General features: G+C 33.8%; 1 protein-coding gene across 2 annotated transcripts in view; it reads left to right on the top strand.

Annotated features, from left to right (window-relative positions):
• The window catches only part of OLA1 (Obg like ATPase 1), a 169,871-nt gene that overhangs the window by 108,544 nt on the left and 44,141 nt on the right, over positions 1-17,186 (top strand). For both annotated transcript variants that reach the window (XM_061202153.1, XM_061202162.1), the window contains 2 exons: positions 15,219-15,299; positions 15,608-15,705. In XM_061202153.1, coding sequence (XP_061058136.1) covers positions 15,219-15,299; positions 15,608-15,705 — 179 coding nt within the window. The remainder of the gene's footprint in view (positions 1-15,218; positions 15,300-15,607; positions 15,706-17,186) is intronic.

Below are 17,186 nucleotides of genomic sequence, written 5' to 3'. Positions count from 1 at the left end.
TTAATTAGATGTAGATCCTAGGCTATAAAAGCTACTTGGAAGTTATAAGAAAAATAGGTATTTTGTTCACTAGGTATTTACTAATTATTCCTTAATACTTGTTCAAATGTGTCTTTATTTTCTGGGTAATCTTTCAGAAATTTAACACTCAAGCCTCTCTTCCTATGAAGTTTCCATTTGCTAGATTTGCTTGTTATGTATTTTTATGTAAATAAGCAGGAAAAATGGGAATTAGATATACTCTAGCATAAAACATGAGCCAACTTTTTAATGCTAAAACAATCTTCCTGAGTATAATGTTCATATATCCTGTCATAAAGATATCTTTTATAAAGTGGGTCTTGCTGTTGTGTTAAAACGGAGGCACTAAAGAAGGCAAGAGTGGGATAAACATTTACTATTGGTATTATTAGCTAGGTGTATTAGTTTCCTAGGGCTGCCATAACAAGTATCACAAACTAGATGGCTTAAAATAATAGAAATGTATTCTTTCACAGTTCTGGAGGCTAGAAGTCTGAAATCAAGGTGTTGGCAGGGCCGTGCTCCCTCTGAAGCCTCTAGGGGAGAATCGTTTCTTGATTCTTCAGCTCCTGGTAACCCCAGGCATTCCTTGGTGTGTGGCAGCATAACTCCAATCTCTGCCTCCATCTTCTCATGGCTACCTTCCCTCTGTCCAAACTTCCCTCTTCTTATAAGGTTACTAGTCGTAATCGGATTAAGGGCCCACCCTACTCCAGATAGGCATCTTTAGCTAATTCCCAGCTAAGGTCCTACTCTGAGGGATTAGGACTTCAACCTGTCTTTTTGGAGGACACTTTAAGCCATAACAAGGCATCAAGTTCAAGGTTGATTTTAAGGTGTGTATACATTGTATTTGGAAAAACAAAATTTGGAAAATGAAGGTAGAAAGCTTTAAGGAAAATTTTATTTTGTATTGATCAAGTATTTGGAAATCATCATACTTAAAAAATATTTATAAAACTAACAGTTACTTAATTAAACAACTAAATAAGGCAACCAGGATCTTTTTTTCCTCTCAGTCTCTCTGAATGAAATAATTAACGTCCACCAAACATATGGCTATTAGCAGATTTCTTCTCATTATTCTTATGGCAGTTTTTAAAGTTGATTTTTTACATAACTTAAAAAAAACATTAAAAATATTTAAATATGTAACGTGTTTTTCACTAAAATCAAAAGATTCAAAAAGAGTATACTGTAAAAACATAATTCTCCTACCCACTTCTGTCTTCTCATTTACCCTTTTCTCCTTTTTAGATTCTTATGTGTCTTTCCAGAACTAGTCTTACATGACTTAAAAAGATTGTTTCTAAAAGAACAAGATACTAAAAGTACTTGATGAGACTGAATTGCATTCATTCACCTTTCTCCCCATATTCTCTCTGTTCTCGTGGTCTCCAACTTAGTGGACCCAAATTGTTTGAACTGAGTATCAGTATCTTTGACTCCTCTCTCTCATGTACTATTTATATCCCATCCTGTTGATTTTATCTCCTGAATATTCCTTGTATCTCTTCCTTCCTCCTTATTTTAAAAACTTCTTTAGTTTGGGCCTCATTTATGCTTAAACTGATTTCTTTACCTCCATTCTTGCTTTTGTTCTCCACAATTAGAAACTGCAGATCTCACTATGTTATTCCCTTGATTAAGATAACTCACCATCTTCCTATAAGATACTGCCAACATAAAGTCCATGGCTTACACATTTCTTTGTGATCCGACTTTGCCTGACTTATACTTTCTCAGCTCTCCTAACAGTGAACTAAACATTTTGGTTTCACATGAGCTCATTAACTACAACTCTACCCTTTTGCTGCCCCTTCAGTCCTGTTTCCTAGTCATCCTTTGAGATATAACCTAAAGCAGAAGCTTCTTACTATTTAAAAAAAACATTTTATTGTGGAAAACTACATAAAATAAAATTTACCACTTTAATAATTTTAAGTGTACAATTTAGTGGCATTAAGTACATTCACAATGTTGCACGATCATCACCACTATCCATTTCTGGAACTTTTTCACCATCCCAGACTGAAACTCTGTATCCTTTAAATAATAACATACCATTTCCTCCTCCTCCCAGCCCCTGGTAACATCTATTCTACTTCCTTTCTGTATGGATTTGCCTATTCTAAGTACCTAATGAAAGTGGAACTATACAATTTTTGTCTTTCTGTATCTGGCTTATAGGTCCTCAGTACTCACTATTATTTATTTGAAGACAGCAATTAGGAAGTGCAAAGCTGTTTAAGACTAGCATGATAACACAAAGAATGTATTGTGTTTGGGGCAAGGCTCACAAGGATTAGACTCATTTGAGACCAAACTACTTTAGAATCATCAATTTATATATACCCTGAGGGGAATAAAGTCGTATAACAACTGATGTTTTGGTGCATATGCTATAGGCATACTTTCCTGGATATTTCTATCTGTCCACTTTCTCCTTGCCTGTCGCCAATGGAACACAGATGGAGAAAATTAAAAATAGGACATGTTAGTATCCCCATAAACTCATTATTAGCAACCTCAAGTGGGTCCTCAGCTATATCCAGCTTTCCTAGTTGCTCTCCTGCTCTCTGCAGCAACTGCTTCCCTACTCTCCTCAAACCTCTTATTTATGTCCATTCCCTGCTTTCATCCATCCCTACCCTTAGCAGACAACCTTGCCTCCTATTTCAAAGATCAAAATAAAAGCCATCAGACATAGGAATTCCCTCATTTTCTCTCTAATTTTCCACTAGCCAAAACTAAAGCCTACTGTTCATTCCTCTTATCTATGGCTAGTTATTCCAATTCTTTGAATCTTACCACTTACTAACTTTCTAGAAATCTTACACTATTAGTCATCCCTTGTTTTTTTTTTTCCCTTTGTTGCTTTTAAGTGATTTTATTGAGGTAAATTAACATATCATTAAGTTCACCCTTTTAATATATATAATTTCGTGGTTTTTAATGTATTCACAAAGTTGTATTTCAATCACCAAGTAGTTCCTTCTTTCTTGTATATACAACTCATCCCTCTCAAACTAGACCGTTTGCATCAACTATTTAAAGATGTCTTTTCTAATCTTAAAAAACACTTCTTCCTGAATACCACACTTCTCATCCTTCAATTACCATATTTTCCCTATTCTCCTTCTTTAAAACCTCTTGAAAGAGTTATTTTTTCTACCTCCTAATAACTCAGTTCTATCTATCTGGTTTATCTGCTCATTAAACTCAAACAGTTTCCACCAGGGTCATTAGTGGCTTTTGCATTGTTAAATCCAAGGAACATTTTCAGTCATCTTGATTTGTCAGTAGTATTGGACACTGTTGGGTCATTGCCTGAACTACTCTTCCCTTGGATTCCATGACCACATTCTCCTGGTTTCCCTCCTACTTCTCTAGCAACTTCTCAGTTTCTTTTGCAGGCTCATCTTCTTATACCTTTGCTATTAAATATTGGCATTACTTAAAGTTGAGTCCTAGGCTCTCATCTCTTCTCTCAATTCTCTTTCTATGTGATGCCATCCATATCCATTGATACAATTACTATTTCAATACAAATAGCTTCCAGATTTGTATCTCTAACCCCATCTGTCCTCTGAACTCCAGGCTAGTATATTTAATTCCTGACTTGACATCTCATGTGTTTCTCAAAGACAACTCAAAAGTTAGCACATCTGAAATCAAACTCCTTCCCTCAAACCTGATTCTCTTGAGGGTTTCTTAGCTCAGTGAATTGTACCACTGTCTGTTAGATTATGCAAACCAAAAACTTAATCGTTTTTGACACATTCTCTTTCCATCATTTCTCATATCTAGTCTATCACTGAATTCTGGCAATACGTATGGCAATATACAGATGTAATAATATGCCTATATTTTCTTGTGTATATGCATACATATAAAGAAAATATAAAACAAATATGGCAAAATGATACTTTAATGAATCTATGTGTACAGACATTCTCTATTATTGTAGTTTTTCTTTAAGTTTGAAATTATTTCAAAATAAAAGGTAAAAACATAGCAAAATTAAAATGTCTTATGACTTTAATGTATAGAGGTACAGTTAAAATACATGACAATAATAGCACAATGGGGGTGATAATGACGTAATTAAAAATTATATAATACTCCAGTTAAAAGACAAAGAGTTTGGCAGTTTCTCAAAGAGTTAAACATAGAATTACCATGTGACCCAGCAGTTCCACTCCCAGATTGATATTTCCAAAAGAATTGAAAACTGGTGCTCAAACAAATACCTGTACATGCATGTTTATAGCAGCACTATTCACAATAGCCAGAAGATAGAAGCAGCCCAAATGTCCATCAGGGGTTGAGTAGATAAACAAATTGTGATATATACATACAATGAATATTATTCAGCCTTAAAAAAGTAAATGAATGCAGATGCCAGATGTGGATCAACCTTGAAAATATTATGCTAAGTGAAAGAACACAGACATAAAGGTCACATATATTGTATGATTCCATATGTGTAAAATATGCAGAGTAGGTAAATTCATAGAGACAGAACTGAAGATTGGTGGTTGCCAGGAGCTAGTGGGAGGGGAGAATGGGGACAAACTGCTTAATGAGTACACGGTTTTACTTTAAAGTGACTGAAATGTTTTAGAAGTCGATAGAGGTGGTGGTCACATCACATTATGAAGGCTTAGTACTAAGTTACTTTAAAATGGTTAATTTTATGGTTATGTGAATTTCATCTCAATAAATTTTTAAAAAATTAGTTAAGACAGAGAATGTCAGATTGGATTTTTAAAACCCACCTCTGTGCTGCTTATAAGATACATCTTAAATATGAAGACATGGAAAAATTGGAAGTAAAGGATGGAGAAATATATACCACCCCTCTCAAAAAAAAAGCCACTATTATAGTAATATCAAAGTAGACTTTAAAGGAGTTATAAGGAAGCATTTCATAATGCTAAATGTTCAATCTACCAGGAAGATAAAATAATTTTAAGTTTGTATATGCCTAATAACATAACTTCAAAATATATAAAGCAAAAACGGATAGAACTAAAAAATTTTTTAAAAAGACCCAAATCTACAGTCATGATAGAATATTTTAATACTTCTTTTAGTAATTGATAGAACAAGCAGACAAAATTTTAGTAAGAATATAGAAGATTTAAACAATGTGATTAAGGAGTGTGACCCAGTTGACATATAGAATACTGCACCTAACAACCACAAATGTACATTCTTATCAAGTACCAATTTAACGTTTACCAAAATTTTCCGTACTATTAGCCATATAGCAAATGAACAAATTTCAAATGATTGAAATCATAAAGAATATGTTATCTGACCACTATGGAATTAAAATCAGCAATCAATAATGAAAAGATTACTAGAAAATTTCTGTTTGGAAATTAAACAGTACACTTCTAAAAGATATTATGTTTTAAGGAAGAAGTCATAATGGAAATAAAATGTTTTAACCCTATGATAATGAAAATACAATATTTCAAAATTTGTTGTATTCTTTTCTGATGTATACAATCAAATTCTATAAATTTATAGTCTCAAATGTATATATGCAAAATAAGAAAGGGTAGAATCAGTGTTCTCAAAGTATCCATCTGAAGGAGTTGGAAAAAGAACCCAGAGAAAGTAATGGAAAAAACAATAAAGATGAGAGCAGATATTAATAAAATAGAAAAGAAAGAAACATGTAATAAAGAGGCTCAAAAAGGCCAACAGTCACTTCTTTGAAAACACTAATAAGATTGGTAAATTCTTAGCAAGACTGGTGAAAGAGCGAAAAGGAAGCCCAAAACTAGCACCAGGAATGAAAGAGGAGTACAGATCCAACAGACATTAATATGCTAATAGGGGGATATTATAAACAACTTATGACAGTAATTTGAAAAATGAGAAATGAACAAATACCTTTAAAGACTACTTAACAAAGCTAATATAAAGAGAAATAAAAAAACCTCATTAGTCCTGTATCTACTGAAGAAACTGAACTCATAATTTAAAACCCTATTATGAAGAAAACTCCTGGCCCAGGTGACTTCACTATACAATTTAAAGTCTTACACACATTCTTCCAGAGAATAGAAAAAGGGGGAAAACTTGCCAACTGGTTTTATGAGGTCAGAAGAGTCCTGATACCCAAACCATGCAATATAAGGAAGAAGAGTTAAAGACAAATCTCTTTCATGAACATAAATGCACAATCTTAAATAAAATATTAACAAACTGAATCCAGTAATAAATATTAATGATAATATATGACTAAAGTTCTAGGAATGCAAAGTAGGTTGATATTAAAAATTAATGTACAGAATAAAGGAGAAAAATCATACATCTTTAAACGTTGGGAAAAGAATTTGATAATATTTGATTACTCATGATTAAAGAAAAAAGACCTCTAGGAACAGAGGGTAATCTCCTTAATCTGAGAAAGGGTATCTACAAAAAAACCTACATAAGCAATTATACTTAATGATGAAATACTGAAAGCTTTCCCCCTCATATCGGGAACAGAACCAGTCATGCTTACTATCACTGCTTCTATTCAGTCTTATATAATTCTTACATTAGATAAGATAAAATAAAAGTGACATTATTCACAGACAGCATGCTGTGTATTTAGAAAACATGATGGAATTTGGGATATAGACCATTGGAATTAGTGTATGAAGTCATCTGGGTTGTTGGATACAAGGTCAACATAAAAAATGATTTGTATTTCATAATCTAGAACTTAAAGGAAATTTTTTTAAAAAGATGCCAGTTGTAGTGGCATTTTAAAAATTCAGATACCTAGGAGTAAATCTATTGAAAGCTATACTAAAATTTCTATGCAGAAAACTATAAAACATTTATTTAGAGAAATAAATAAATAAATGGAAGGTTATACCATGTTTTGATTGGAAGACTCGATATTTTAAAGATGTCATATCTCTCTAAAATTGATCTATAGATTCAGCGAGATCCCAAAATCCCATCATTTTGTTTTTTGTAGAGATTGACAAACTAAGTTTTACATGGAAATGCAGAGGTCCCAAAATAAGCAAGACAGTCTCAAAGAACAAAGATGGAGGACTTGGTAATCATGAACCTTATATCAAGACTATTATAAATCTGCAGTGATTAAGACAGGCAAGGATAGACAAATTGACCAATGGAACAGAATGGGTATACAGGCACAAATACACTTTGATTTGTGGTAGAGATGGCACTGCATAGTAATGGAGAAAGGAATACTTTTATCAAGAAATGATGCTGGGGGACTTCCCTGGTGGTCCAGTGGTAAAGAATCCGCCTTCCAATGCAGAGGATGCGGGTTCGATCCCTGGTCGGGGAACTAAGATGCCACATGCCACAGGGCAACTAAGCCCGTGTGCCACAACTACTGAGCTCGTGTGCCTCAACGAGAGAGCCCACGTGCCACAAACTACAAAGCCCATGTGCTCTGGAGCCCGCGCACCACAACTACGGAGCCCATGCACCCTGGAGCCCGAGCACCACAAGTAGAGAAAGAAAAACCTTCATGCCACAACTAGAGAGAAGCCCGTGCGCCGCAGCAAAGGATCCCGCACACCTCAACGAAGATCCCACGTGCTGCAACTGAGACCCGACACAGCCAAAAAAAAAGAAAGAAAAGGTGTTGGGTCAGTTGGATATCCTTGTGGGAGAGAAAACAAATTCTCACCCACCTCACACTATACACAAAAAGTGAAGTTTACAAAGAGTAAAAAGTGAAACTCTTATAGAATAAAACATCTATAATGTAACATAGAATATTTTCATGACCTTGGAATAGACAAATATTTTTTTAAACACGACACAAAGAACAGTAAAGGAAAAGATTTTAAAATTGGGCTACATTAAAATTAGGACTTTTGCTAAACAAAATTTGAAAAGGTAAGCTACAGAGTGAAAGAACATATTTGCAGTATCTAATAAAGAACTTGTCTACAGAATATGCAAAGAACTATAAATAAGAAAAAGGCAGCCCAATAGAAAAATAGGCAAAGGACTTGAACAAGTACTTCATAAGAGATGAAATGCCCCAGTAATCATTAGGGAAATGCAAATTCAGACCATGAGATACTACACACTTACCATAAATTAAGAAAGCTGACAGTACCGAGCGTTGGAGGAAATGTGAAGCAAATGGAATTCTCAGACAGTGTTGATGGGAGTGTAAATTAGTACATCTGCTTTTGAAAACTGATCAGCAATGTATATGAAGTTTGAGTAAATGTGTGACCTGAGGCTGGAGCAATTCCAGTCTTAGGTATATGCTCAAGAGAAATGCATACATAAATTTACTGAAGTACATGTACAAGACTGTTTATAGAAGCTTTATGTGTAATAGTTTTAAAGTATAAACAACCTCAGTGTATATCAGTAGTAGAATAGGCAAATTGAGGTATATTCCTACAGTGGAATATTACATGGCAAAGAAAGAACACACTACGACTATATCTAACAACGTGGGTGAATTTCACAAACAATGTTGAACAAAAGAAGCTGGACACAACAATATGTATTTTATGAATCTATTTCCATAAATTTCAATAACGGGCTAATTTGTGGTGTAAAAAAGCCAGGATAGTGCTTATCTCTGGTGAGGAGTGGAACATTGTGACTGCATTACTGGTAATATTCTGTGTGTTGATCAGGTGGTAGTTACATGCATATGTTCATTCTGTGATACTTTATCAAGCTGTACACTTATGTATGTTACACTGAGTATATGTTATACTTCAGTATAACCCCTTTTCAAGTTTAGCCTTCAAACCACTGATTATATTCTGCCATATCAGGTGAATCTCCAACTTGGATTTTTATTTTCCGGCTTTGATTTTGGCTTCCTTAAAATTCTGTCTTAGTTCATCAACTCTCTTGACATCTCATCCATTTTTTTCTAACCTCACTCTGTTCTCTGTTTATGGCCTCATGCTCTTGTTTCACAGGCGCTCTTTTTGCATTCTGCCAAGTATGCCAAATAATTCATTGAGAGAGTGGTGTGTTTGTGTGTGTGTGTGTGTGTGTGTGTGAGAGAGTGATCATTTTCCCTTTCCTTTTTGACTCTCCTTATTCAGTAGGCTTTTTATTAAAATCAGATTTGTGGGCTTTTCCTCTTCCCTTTGTCATTCCTTGAACATGGTGAAATCCATTCAGACTTATTTACAGAAATGATGGGGACAGTTGCCTTCTTCTTAGTAATGGTCAAATCCTCCCCTGAGATCTATACCTCAGAAATGAATGGGTGTCCATTCCGGTTGCCACTTTATAGCCGACGGGCCAGGAACATTGCTGTTTTAAGTTTCCACTGTTTATTTCAGTGAATCACATAACTGAAAACCAACAACTGCCAACATACATTCTAACAGGTTATTGCTAGAATTAACCGATCATTTTAATTCTTAGAGGACATTTCCCCCCCACCCTCCCACACACACTCGCTCAGCCGTCAGAGCATTGCTGCCAGGTGTCTCAGTTTGCTTCTGTGTTGCCTGACTCTTTTCTGGAAGTTTTAGTCACTGAAGTATGTAGAAAGATGGTAGTCAGTGATCACTACTCTGCTCTCCATAAACAGCAGCATTCATCTAGTAGAGAAACAAATGCTTAATATTCTGATTCAGGCAGATATTTAATTTCAACTTAGAATACAGTGGAGGTCTGTTTCATGAGTGAAAGTGTAGATAGGATTTTCCTCTATTTGGGATGTTTAAAGGGGATATTTGGTTGGAGCAGGAGGAAGCTGTATTAGTGGACTTCTAACCAGACTATTTTGAGCTGGAGGCCTTGCCCCCCATTCTTTTGGTCTGAGTACTTTGTTGGCTGTGTGTGTTAAAGCCACCCAACCAGCATAGGTCAGCTCATTTGGGTGTTAACTTCAGGTATTAGGGTAGTGGGTTTGGCTAGAGAGAAGTACCAGGCTTGGAAGCTATCATTATTGCAGAGTAAGTGTGAGTCACCTTGATAAACTGCCAAGCCTATCCAGTTAGCCACCAAATTTTAGGATTACAGATGGTGGGCAGAGGATAGATGAAATCCTCCCTTCCCCCTCACCCTGTGAATATGTCTTTATTTTTTTTTCCTATCTTAAAGATGATATTTATTGGTTAAAAATAAATAAAACAGCATTATATTTTTTAAAAAGAAGGCAGAAAGGGAAAGTCTCTCTGGAATCCAATCTTCCTGATTTCTATTGCTACCAATTTGTTAAGGCATCTATCCAGTTTCATTTTATGAGTACATTTATTTATATGTATTATATATAGTTTCAAACCACAAATGGAATCACATTGTGCATTCTGCCATAAATAATAATACTTAATATCTATGGAATATTTACTATGTACCTGGAACTGTGGCAGTTACTTTACATGTATTTTCTCATTTAATCCTCACAATCACCGTATATTGAATTGGAGTTACTATCCCAATTTTACAGAAACAAACTTAGGTTAAGTAGCTGCCCCAAAGTTACACAGCTAGAAAGTGGCAGAGCCAGGACTTGAGCCCAAATCTGTTTGACAACAAAATCCATATTCTTAACTTTTTGCATTGTTTTGAACCTGCTTTTTTTACTTAGCAGTGTATTTTGAACATTTTCCCATGCAAATATATATACAGATATGTCTTGTCTTAATGGATAAAAACTGTTCTGTTGTGTGGATGTCCCATAATTTATTAACGAATCTCCAATTTATGGGTTTTTAGGTTGCTTCTAATCTGTACCTCTCTTTTTGTGCTAGTATCACACTGTTCCAATTACTGTAGCTTTATGATTTATTTAAGTATATAGTAAAGCAAGCTACATATTTTTCTCTCTAAACATATTTGACTCTCAAGCAATTCATTCTTTTAGAATAATGATATATTTAATTTGTAATGTTTTCCAACAACCCTGTTATGATTTTAACTGTAATTGTGTTAGATAAACATTATAGTGGCTAGAATTTTTATCAGCACGGTTTTGATAAGGATAGATGAATTTTGAGTGCAGAGTCTGGCTGAAGCAGGTTTTAGGTCAGTGTCTCTGGACCTCAAGTATGGGAGTCCATGAACCTAGAACATATACTTAAATTGGCTGTCTTTGGAGCATTTGAGTATTGCCATGGAGTCACTCATAACCATGGTTCTTGGATTTTTGGATCGTGAACCCTTTTTAAAAGCATTTGGAAGATGTGTGCCATTATCCCTCAAATGCACATAAACATAGAACTTTACATACAATTTCAGGGTATTAGGAAACTCCTGAAATCCATTTATGGATCATGGATTAATAATTTCTGCTATGGGAACTAGAGAATACCAAAATAGAGAAGTCAAGTAGTCTTAGAAAGTCTATATGGGTTATATAACATAATGAGGTTATGTTAGTGTTTGCAAAGAAAATATTATTTTTGTGGTTCATGGATTGACAATCAGATATTTTAGCCACATAGAAAGAATATAGAATTTTCCTGATGACCTTGGAATGAGAATGAGGACTTTGAATAACAGCCTTGGGAATGCCTAGGCCAAACAGGAGTAATTAGAAAGGCAGTAAGGAAGATAGGCCAGGGTGATTGGACAGAACGTGAATTTTCAAGTCACTTAGACCTGAATTTGAATCTCAGCTCTGCCCCTTACTGGCAATAAGAATTTAGGCAAATCATACGTCCTCTCTGAGTCTAAATACATTATAGCTGCTGTTAACAGCAACAGTAATAAAATATTATCAAGAACATAGAGCATTTCTAAAGTTAAATGTGAGGCTATCATCAATAAGAAGAGTCATGGCAGAAGAGCAAAGTATTCAAGGTGAGTTTGGATTAAGTTTTTTTGCTGTTAAAAGGTAGTTGTTCAGCAAAAGCTAGTCCTTATAGAATGTTAAGGCTAGAAGCCTGAATTGAGATTTCACTAAGAGAGCCAGTATTGTTGGTAACCGTCAGAAATTTGAAGAAAAGGACTAATGAACAGTTTTTCCAGTTGGAGAAGATGTGTGCTTTAAAGGAGTACTCAAGAGACTATATTGGCATTTTGTAGATCACTAGTATTTAATCTTTCAACAATCATAAAAACAATGACAAAACTCATATTTATCGAGAACTTACTCTGTGCCAAGAACTATGCTAAACACCTTATATGCATTATCTCTTTTGATCTTTACAACAACCCCCAGGAGGTAGATAGCATCATTATCTGCATTTTATTAATGAAGTAATAGGTCATAGACCTGGTAAGTGGTGGATCTAGGATTTATTCCCACATTTAAACATAAAGTGGTTACCTCAAGTTAGATACTCATGTTGTTGCAATATAACCAGAAAAGTTCAAATGACCAGGAAGTTTTGCATAATCTTCATCATGTACAGAATTTATTTTGAAAATGAGGAATTTGTTAAAGTTATCAGAACAGTCCTCCTCCTACATCTGTATTTCTGTATAACGATGTTACTAAAGACATACAAAATTCTAAAGTAACTTCTGATGCATCAAGCATTAGTGTTTCTATTTTATGCTTTTATTGTATTCTAATTCGTTAAAAGTAAGTTAAGTTATGTATTAGGTTGTTTTTTCAGTTAACCAAATTCAATTAAATGGAATATTGTTCTACCTATAATTATTAATATATGTGTTTATATATACAAGCATAGGAAAAATTCAGTCAATCCATTAAGTATTTTATACAGATAAGTCCAAATGTTTTCTTTCATTTGATCAGCAGTTTTTCAGATAAGGAACGTAGCATCTTTAATTTTGCTAAAACTAAAAATTTTTACTTTATGTAAGAAAGACAGCACTTTGCAGCTATACCATATAATGATCATTTACATAAGATAATCTTATTTGAGAGCAATCTATTTTTGATTTGTCTTGAGTAAAACTGGCATCTTAATAATCTAAGGTGTCTTTTCTTGGCTTTTAAATCTTTTGTAGGGATAATTAAGAGTACTGAGTATAAAATAAAATATTTTAAGTTTTAAAATATTTTTACTTTCAACTGTTTAAAAACTTGGTTATAATCTTTAAATTTTTCTAAAAGGATTTGAATGTGGCTTTAGTGAATATAATTCTTTAGAACTTTAATTATGAATTAATTCTCTTTATCTAAAATTTGAGTGCTCCTAATTTGTAATATAATATGGTGGTATGAAGGGGGAAAGAAACTAATGCCAAAAAGATTTTGTGATAGGATCTCTATTTCTGAAGTGATGCTTTAGTTAATTTAAAATGAAACTGAAATACTGAAATTCCTTCACTAGCAATCAGCATTTATTGAGGCCCTTTGGTTTTGTGAAAATGTTTACAGTTACAGAAGTATTTTATACTTTTTATATGATTAAGATTTAATTTCCTTCCTTATTTTTGGTTTGGCTTTCCTTTGTCAATTTTCTTTTCTTTTTTTAATTGAAAAAAACTAATGGAACCAAATGTAAGATGGTACCACTGTTTTCTCCTTCTTTTGTATAATCTTGTTGCGTGTCTCCACATAAGCTGTTCTGGCCTCTCATCATAGTAACCAGCTGGGCCATTTCACCTGCTGGAGCCATTAAAGAGGACTCTCTCCCCCTAGATTAATCCCCTCCGACATTAGTTTTTTGCACTGACAACTGGAGCAGGCATTCAGAATTTGCAGGTGGCCAGTGTGACGCACATAATTGCCTACAATTTTAGGCAATGAATAAAAATGGTCTACATTACTTGTCAAAGGTTGTATATGCAGTGCCAAGTGAGATCTATGGGAAGCCTTTTAGGGTTTAAAGAACAGTTAATAGCAAGGCTGCACAGGGCTTTTTTAATCATAATGCATTTGTAATATAGCACTTTGATCTTCTCCTTGTAGGAAATGGTGTTACATTAGCCACTTTTAAACATTTATGAGTGAAATAGAAGAGTAAAAGTGATTATTCTTAAGCAGACTATGTTAGATTTCATTAAAAGTTTTCGGCTTGCCCCTTCCTTGTTGAAGTCTGTGGGAAGTCCTTTTCCTGGAGGGTTTCAAATCAGGATCTAAGGATATAGGGCTTTTTCCTTATTTTTCCTGTTGGTAACAGCAAGATTTGGAAGGAAGGTATACTAAATACTGAGGTAATTTAACAAGTGGATATTTATAGAAGACTAATGATTTATGATAAAGTAAAATACATCAATGAAAATCTAAGAAATCTATTACTAGTAATTGTGTATTACAATAAATTTTGAGAAATGCATATTTAAAACATACCCATAAGTTATCTTTAACAACAACAACAACAAAAAACAGATGACTCAAACGCACTTCTTCTGGAAGAGCTAAGTTTGACCTTTCAGACCCAAGAGCCTTTTATTAACACCTGCCTGTAAGGAGAACCTTGCCACACGCAGCTTTTAGATTCAGAACCACAAAACTGATGAGGAAAGGCTTGAAGGGTTCAGTTTGTGTCACTTGCTGTTTGCCGTTTCCATTTCACAGATGATTAATCTTTCTGTGAAGAAAGGCCAGAGAAACAAAGCACATTGGGCTCTTCCTGCAGTTACTCCTTCTGAATGCACACTAGCTTGCTAACTAAAAGGCCTTTAGATTTCCAGCAGAGAGAGATGTTCTGAAAGTGAATGCAGCTGGTTGGAGGTCACCAGTGCAGGGCTCTTGCCATTGTGTAATGGAGGCTTTGGCAGGTTGGGGGGGTGGGTTGGAGCAGGGACAGGAGAAGTGGGCAGGGAGAAGGTGTCAGCAAAAAATTAATTCAGAATAAAAGGGGTTTTGGTCAATTGATTTAATATTTTGGAGGGTAGATCATCAATAATAGGCTCAATTTCATCTATTTTGTTTTTCTTTTTAAGGAAAAAATTATAATTCAATCTTTCTCCAGTATTCCCCCCCCCATTTCCTAACAGCATGTTTATCTTGCAGTTTACATCACTAGATAATATTATTAACTCTTGAAGTCTTTGGTATGTTTTAATTGTCTTGAAATTATTAAGATTGTTACTAATTTTGCTAGTATTCCACATTTCATATGGTAAAATTTTAATGCCACATTAATGTTTCATTTCATATTTCGTATTTTAATGAGATATTGAAAATAATTATCTGTGCGACTTAGTTCTTTCATAAAAAAGTTGACTTTATTTTTATAGTCAACTTTTAATTGAGGGTTTGAAAACTTTTAATTTTAATATTTAGTATCTAAATGCTTAGTATTCATCTTGTATTTACTTTTTTTCTCAATTGTGTATAGGACATAATGTGCAAAGTCAAATCCTGGGTTATAGATCAAAAGAAACCTGTTCGCTTCTGTCATGATTGGAATGACAAAGAGGTAAATTATAAATATGATGCCGTCTATTATTACCTTTGCTTTGATTTCTTAGAGAACAAATTAAAGTTGTCATTATTTTACACTTATTATTATATCTAGTTAAACTTTATTTCTCTCAATGATTTCTTATTCCCAGGCTTGTTATTTTTTCTTTTCCCCTACTCCTGATATTTTCTGACAACTAATCTTTTAGAAACAAGAATTATAAAAATGGCTTCTTGTTTAAATAGAGTTTTCTTTCAAGTTCTTCAGTGACTTAATATTTACTCAACTTTTAAAAAGGACTCTTTTTCTATCTCCCACTTTAGATTGAAGTGTTGAATAAACACTTATTTCTGACTTCAAAACCAATGGTCTACTTGGTTAATCTTTCTGAAAAAGACTACATTAGAAAGAAAAACAAATGGTAAGTTTTTTTTCTCCCCAGATGTACCCCGACATATCATATCTGAACACACACAAACACACATACATATGTAGTTACTGCTATGTTTGATTTAAAATTTTTCTCCTTATTATTAAAAAGTTTAAAATGGATGAGAAAGCTTTGCCTAGTGTTAACATTCCGAGATGAGTCTCCTAATGATTTACACTGAGAGAACTTAAGAGAAAAAAAAAAAGGAATTACATTAGGCAATATTGAATTATACATATTTAATTATCAAATTTATTGAATAGACATTAATATTTCCTTTGCAAAATGAGAATAAATGTAGTTAGAGCAATAAAGCTTTTTAAACTAGGAAATTCTAGCTTTGTTGATTTTATATGTGACTTTAAAATATCTACTTGGAATTGTAGCTGGGCATAAGTTTTAAAATCCAGATTGAATACTTAAAAAACATTTTTTTAATTACAAAAAAAACGGTATGGTGGAGGGAAAGACCAGGTATTTGTTTCAAAATACTTTAAAATACACAAAGGTAAAAACTATGCATTCATGTATTGAGTGTCATTTTTCACATGTAACCAAAATGTACAAGGTTTCCTTTAGTTCACTAGTAACTTCAAAAAATCATATGTTATGTGACATAAGGGCATGTACACATTTGGCATGGTACTCACTGGACCCTCAGTATTTTATACTGTTAAGTCATACAAACAAACCAAAACCATCCAAAGTAAAATATTTGAATTCTCCTAAAATATATTTTCATTTGTTTTCCCCTGTACTTCATTAAGTACTTAGATGCACATGGTTTCAATTTTCCATTAAAAATTCTCATTTCCATATGATATCAAAGAGTGAGAAGCTTTAAACTGAAAAATAAACATTCATAGACTGGAAGCCAAAACAATAATTAATGTCAGATGGTTAACTCCAATAAATCATTAGAATAAATTCTGTGAAATTACTGCAACTAAAAATGCCCTGTTGATATTACTATAAGACATTTTGTGTTCCTGATAGGAAACTGAATTTGGCCTCTTAATTTGTAATGTTCTAGAAAGCATAAACCTGACATGAAAATTCAGTTCTGACTGGTCAGTGACTTCCAATCGATAATTAACTTTAAAATAAACAGTTCTGTCTTGTTTCTTATATAAAATTCTTATAAATTTTGTGATTGATATGTTAAAAATTATTACCTTTGGGAAGGAATTTTAAATATATTATTTGACTTCAGTTAGTAAATCTCATTGTAGTATGAATGGTAAGGTTTCCCGAGGCTCTGTGAAACAATACAGACATCAAAGTTTACATGAAAAGGGATGAGTCACTTTCCTTGCCCAAAGGAGCTTCTCACACCTGTATTTGGATGATTACAGGTAGAACTCCCTGGCTCTAATTGTACAGTAAATACCATTTCCCAGACCCTAATGGTAGACAGACTGCTTGAGAGGCGCCAGTCTGTGATTTAGCTGTCGCCAGACACCCCGTGTTTT

Source organism: Eubalaena glacialis, chromosome 1 (genome assembly GCF_028564815.1).
Source record: "Eubalaena glacialis isolate mEubGla1 chromosome 1, mEubGla1.1.hap2.+ XY, whole genome shotgun sequence".
Taxonomy (NCBI): domain Eukaryota; kingdom Metazoa; phylum Chordata; class Mammalia; order Artiodactyla; family Balaenidae; genus Eubalaena; species Eubalaena glacialis.
This window is presented reverse-complemented; position numbering and strand designations above follow the sequence as displayed.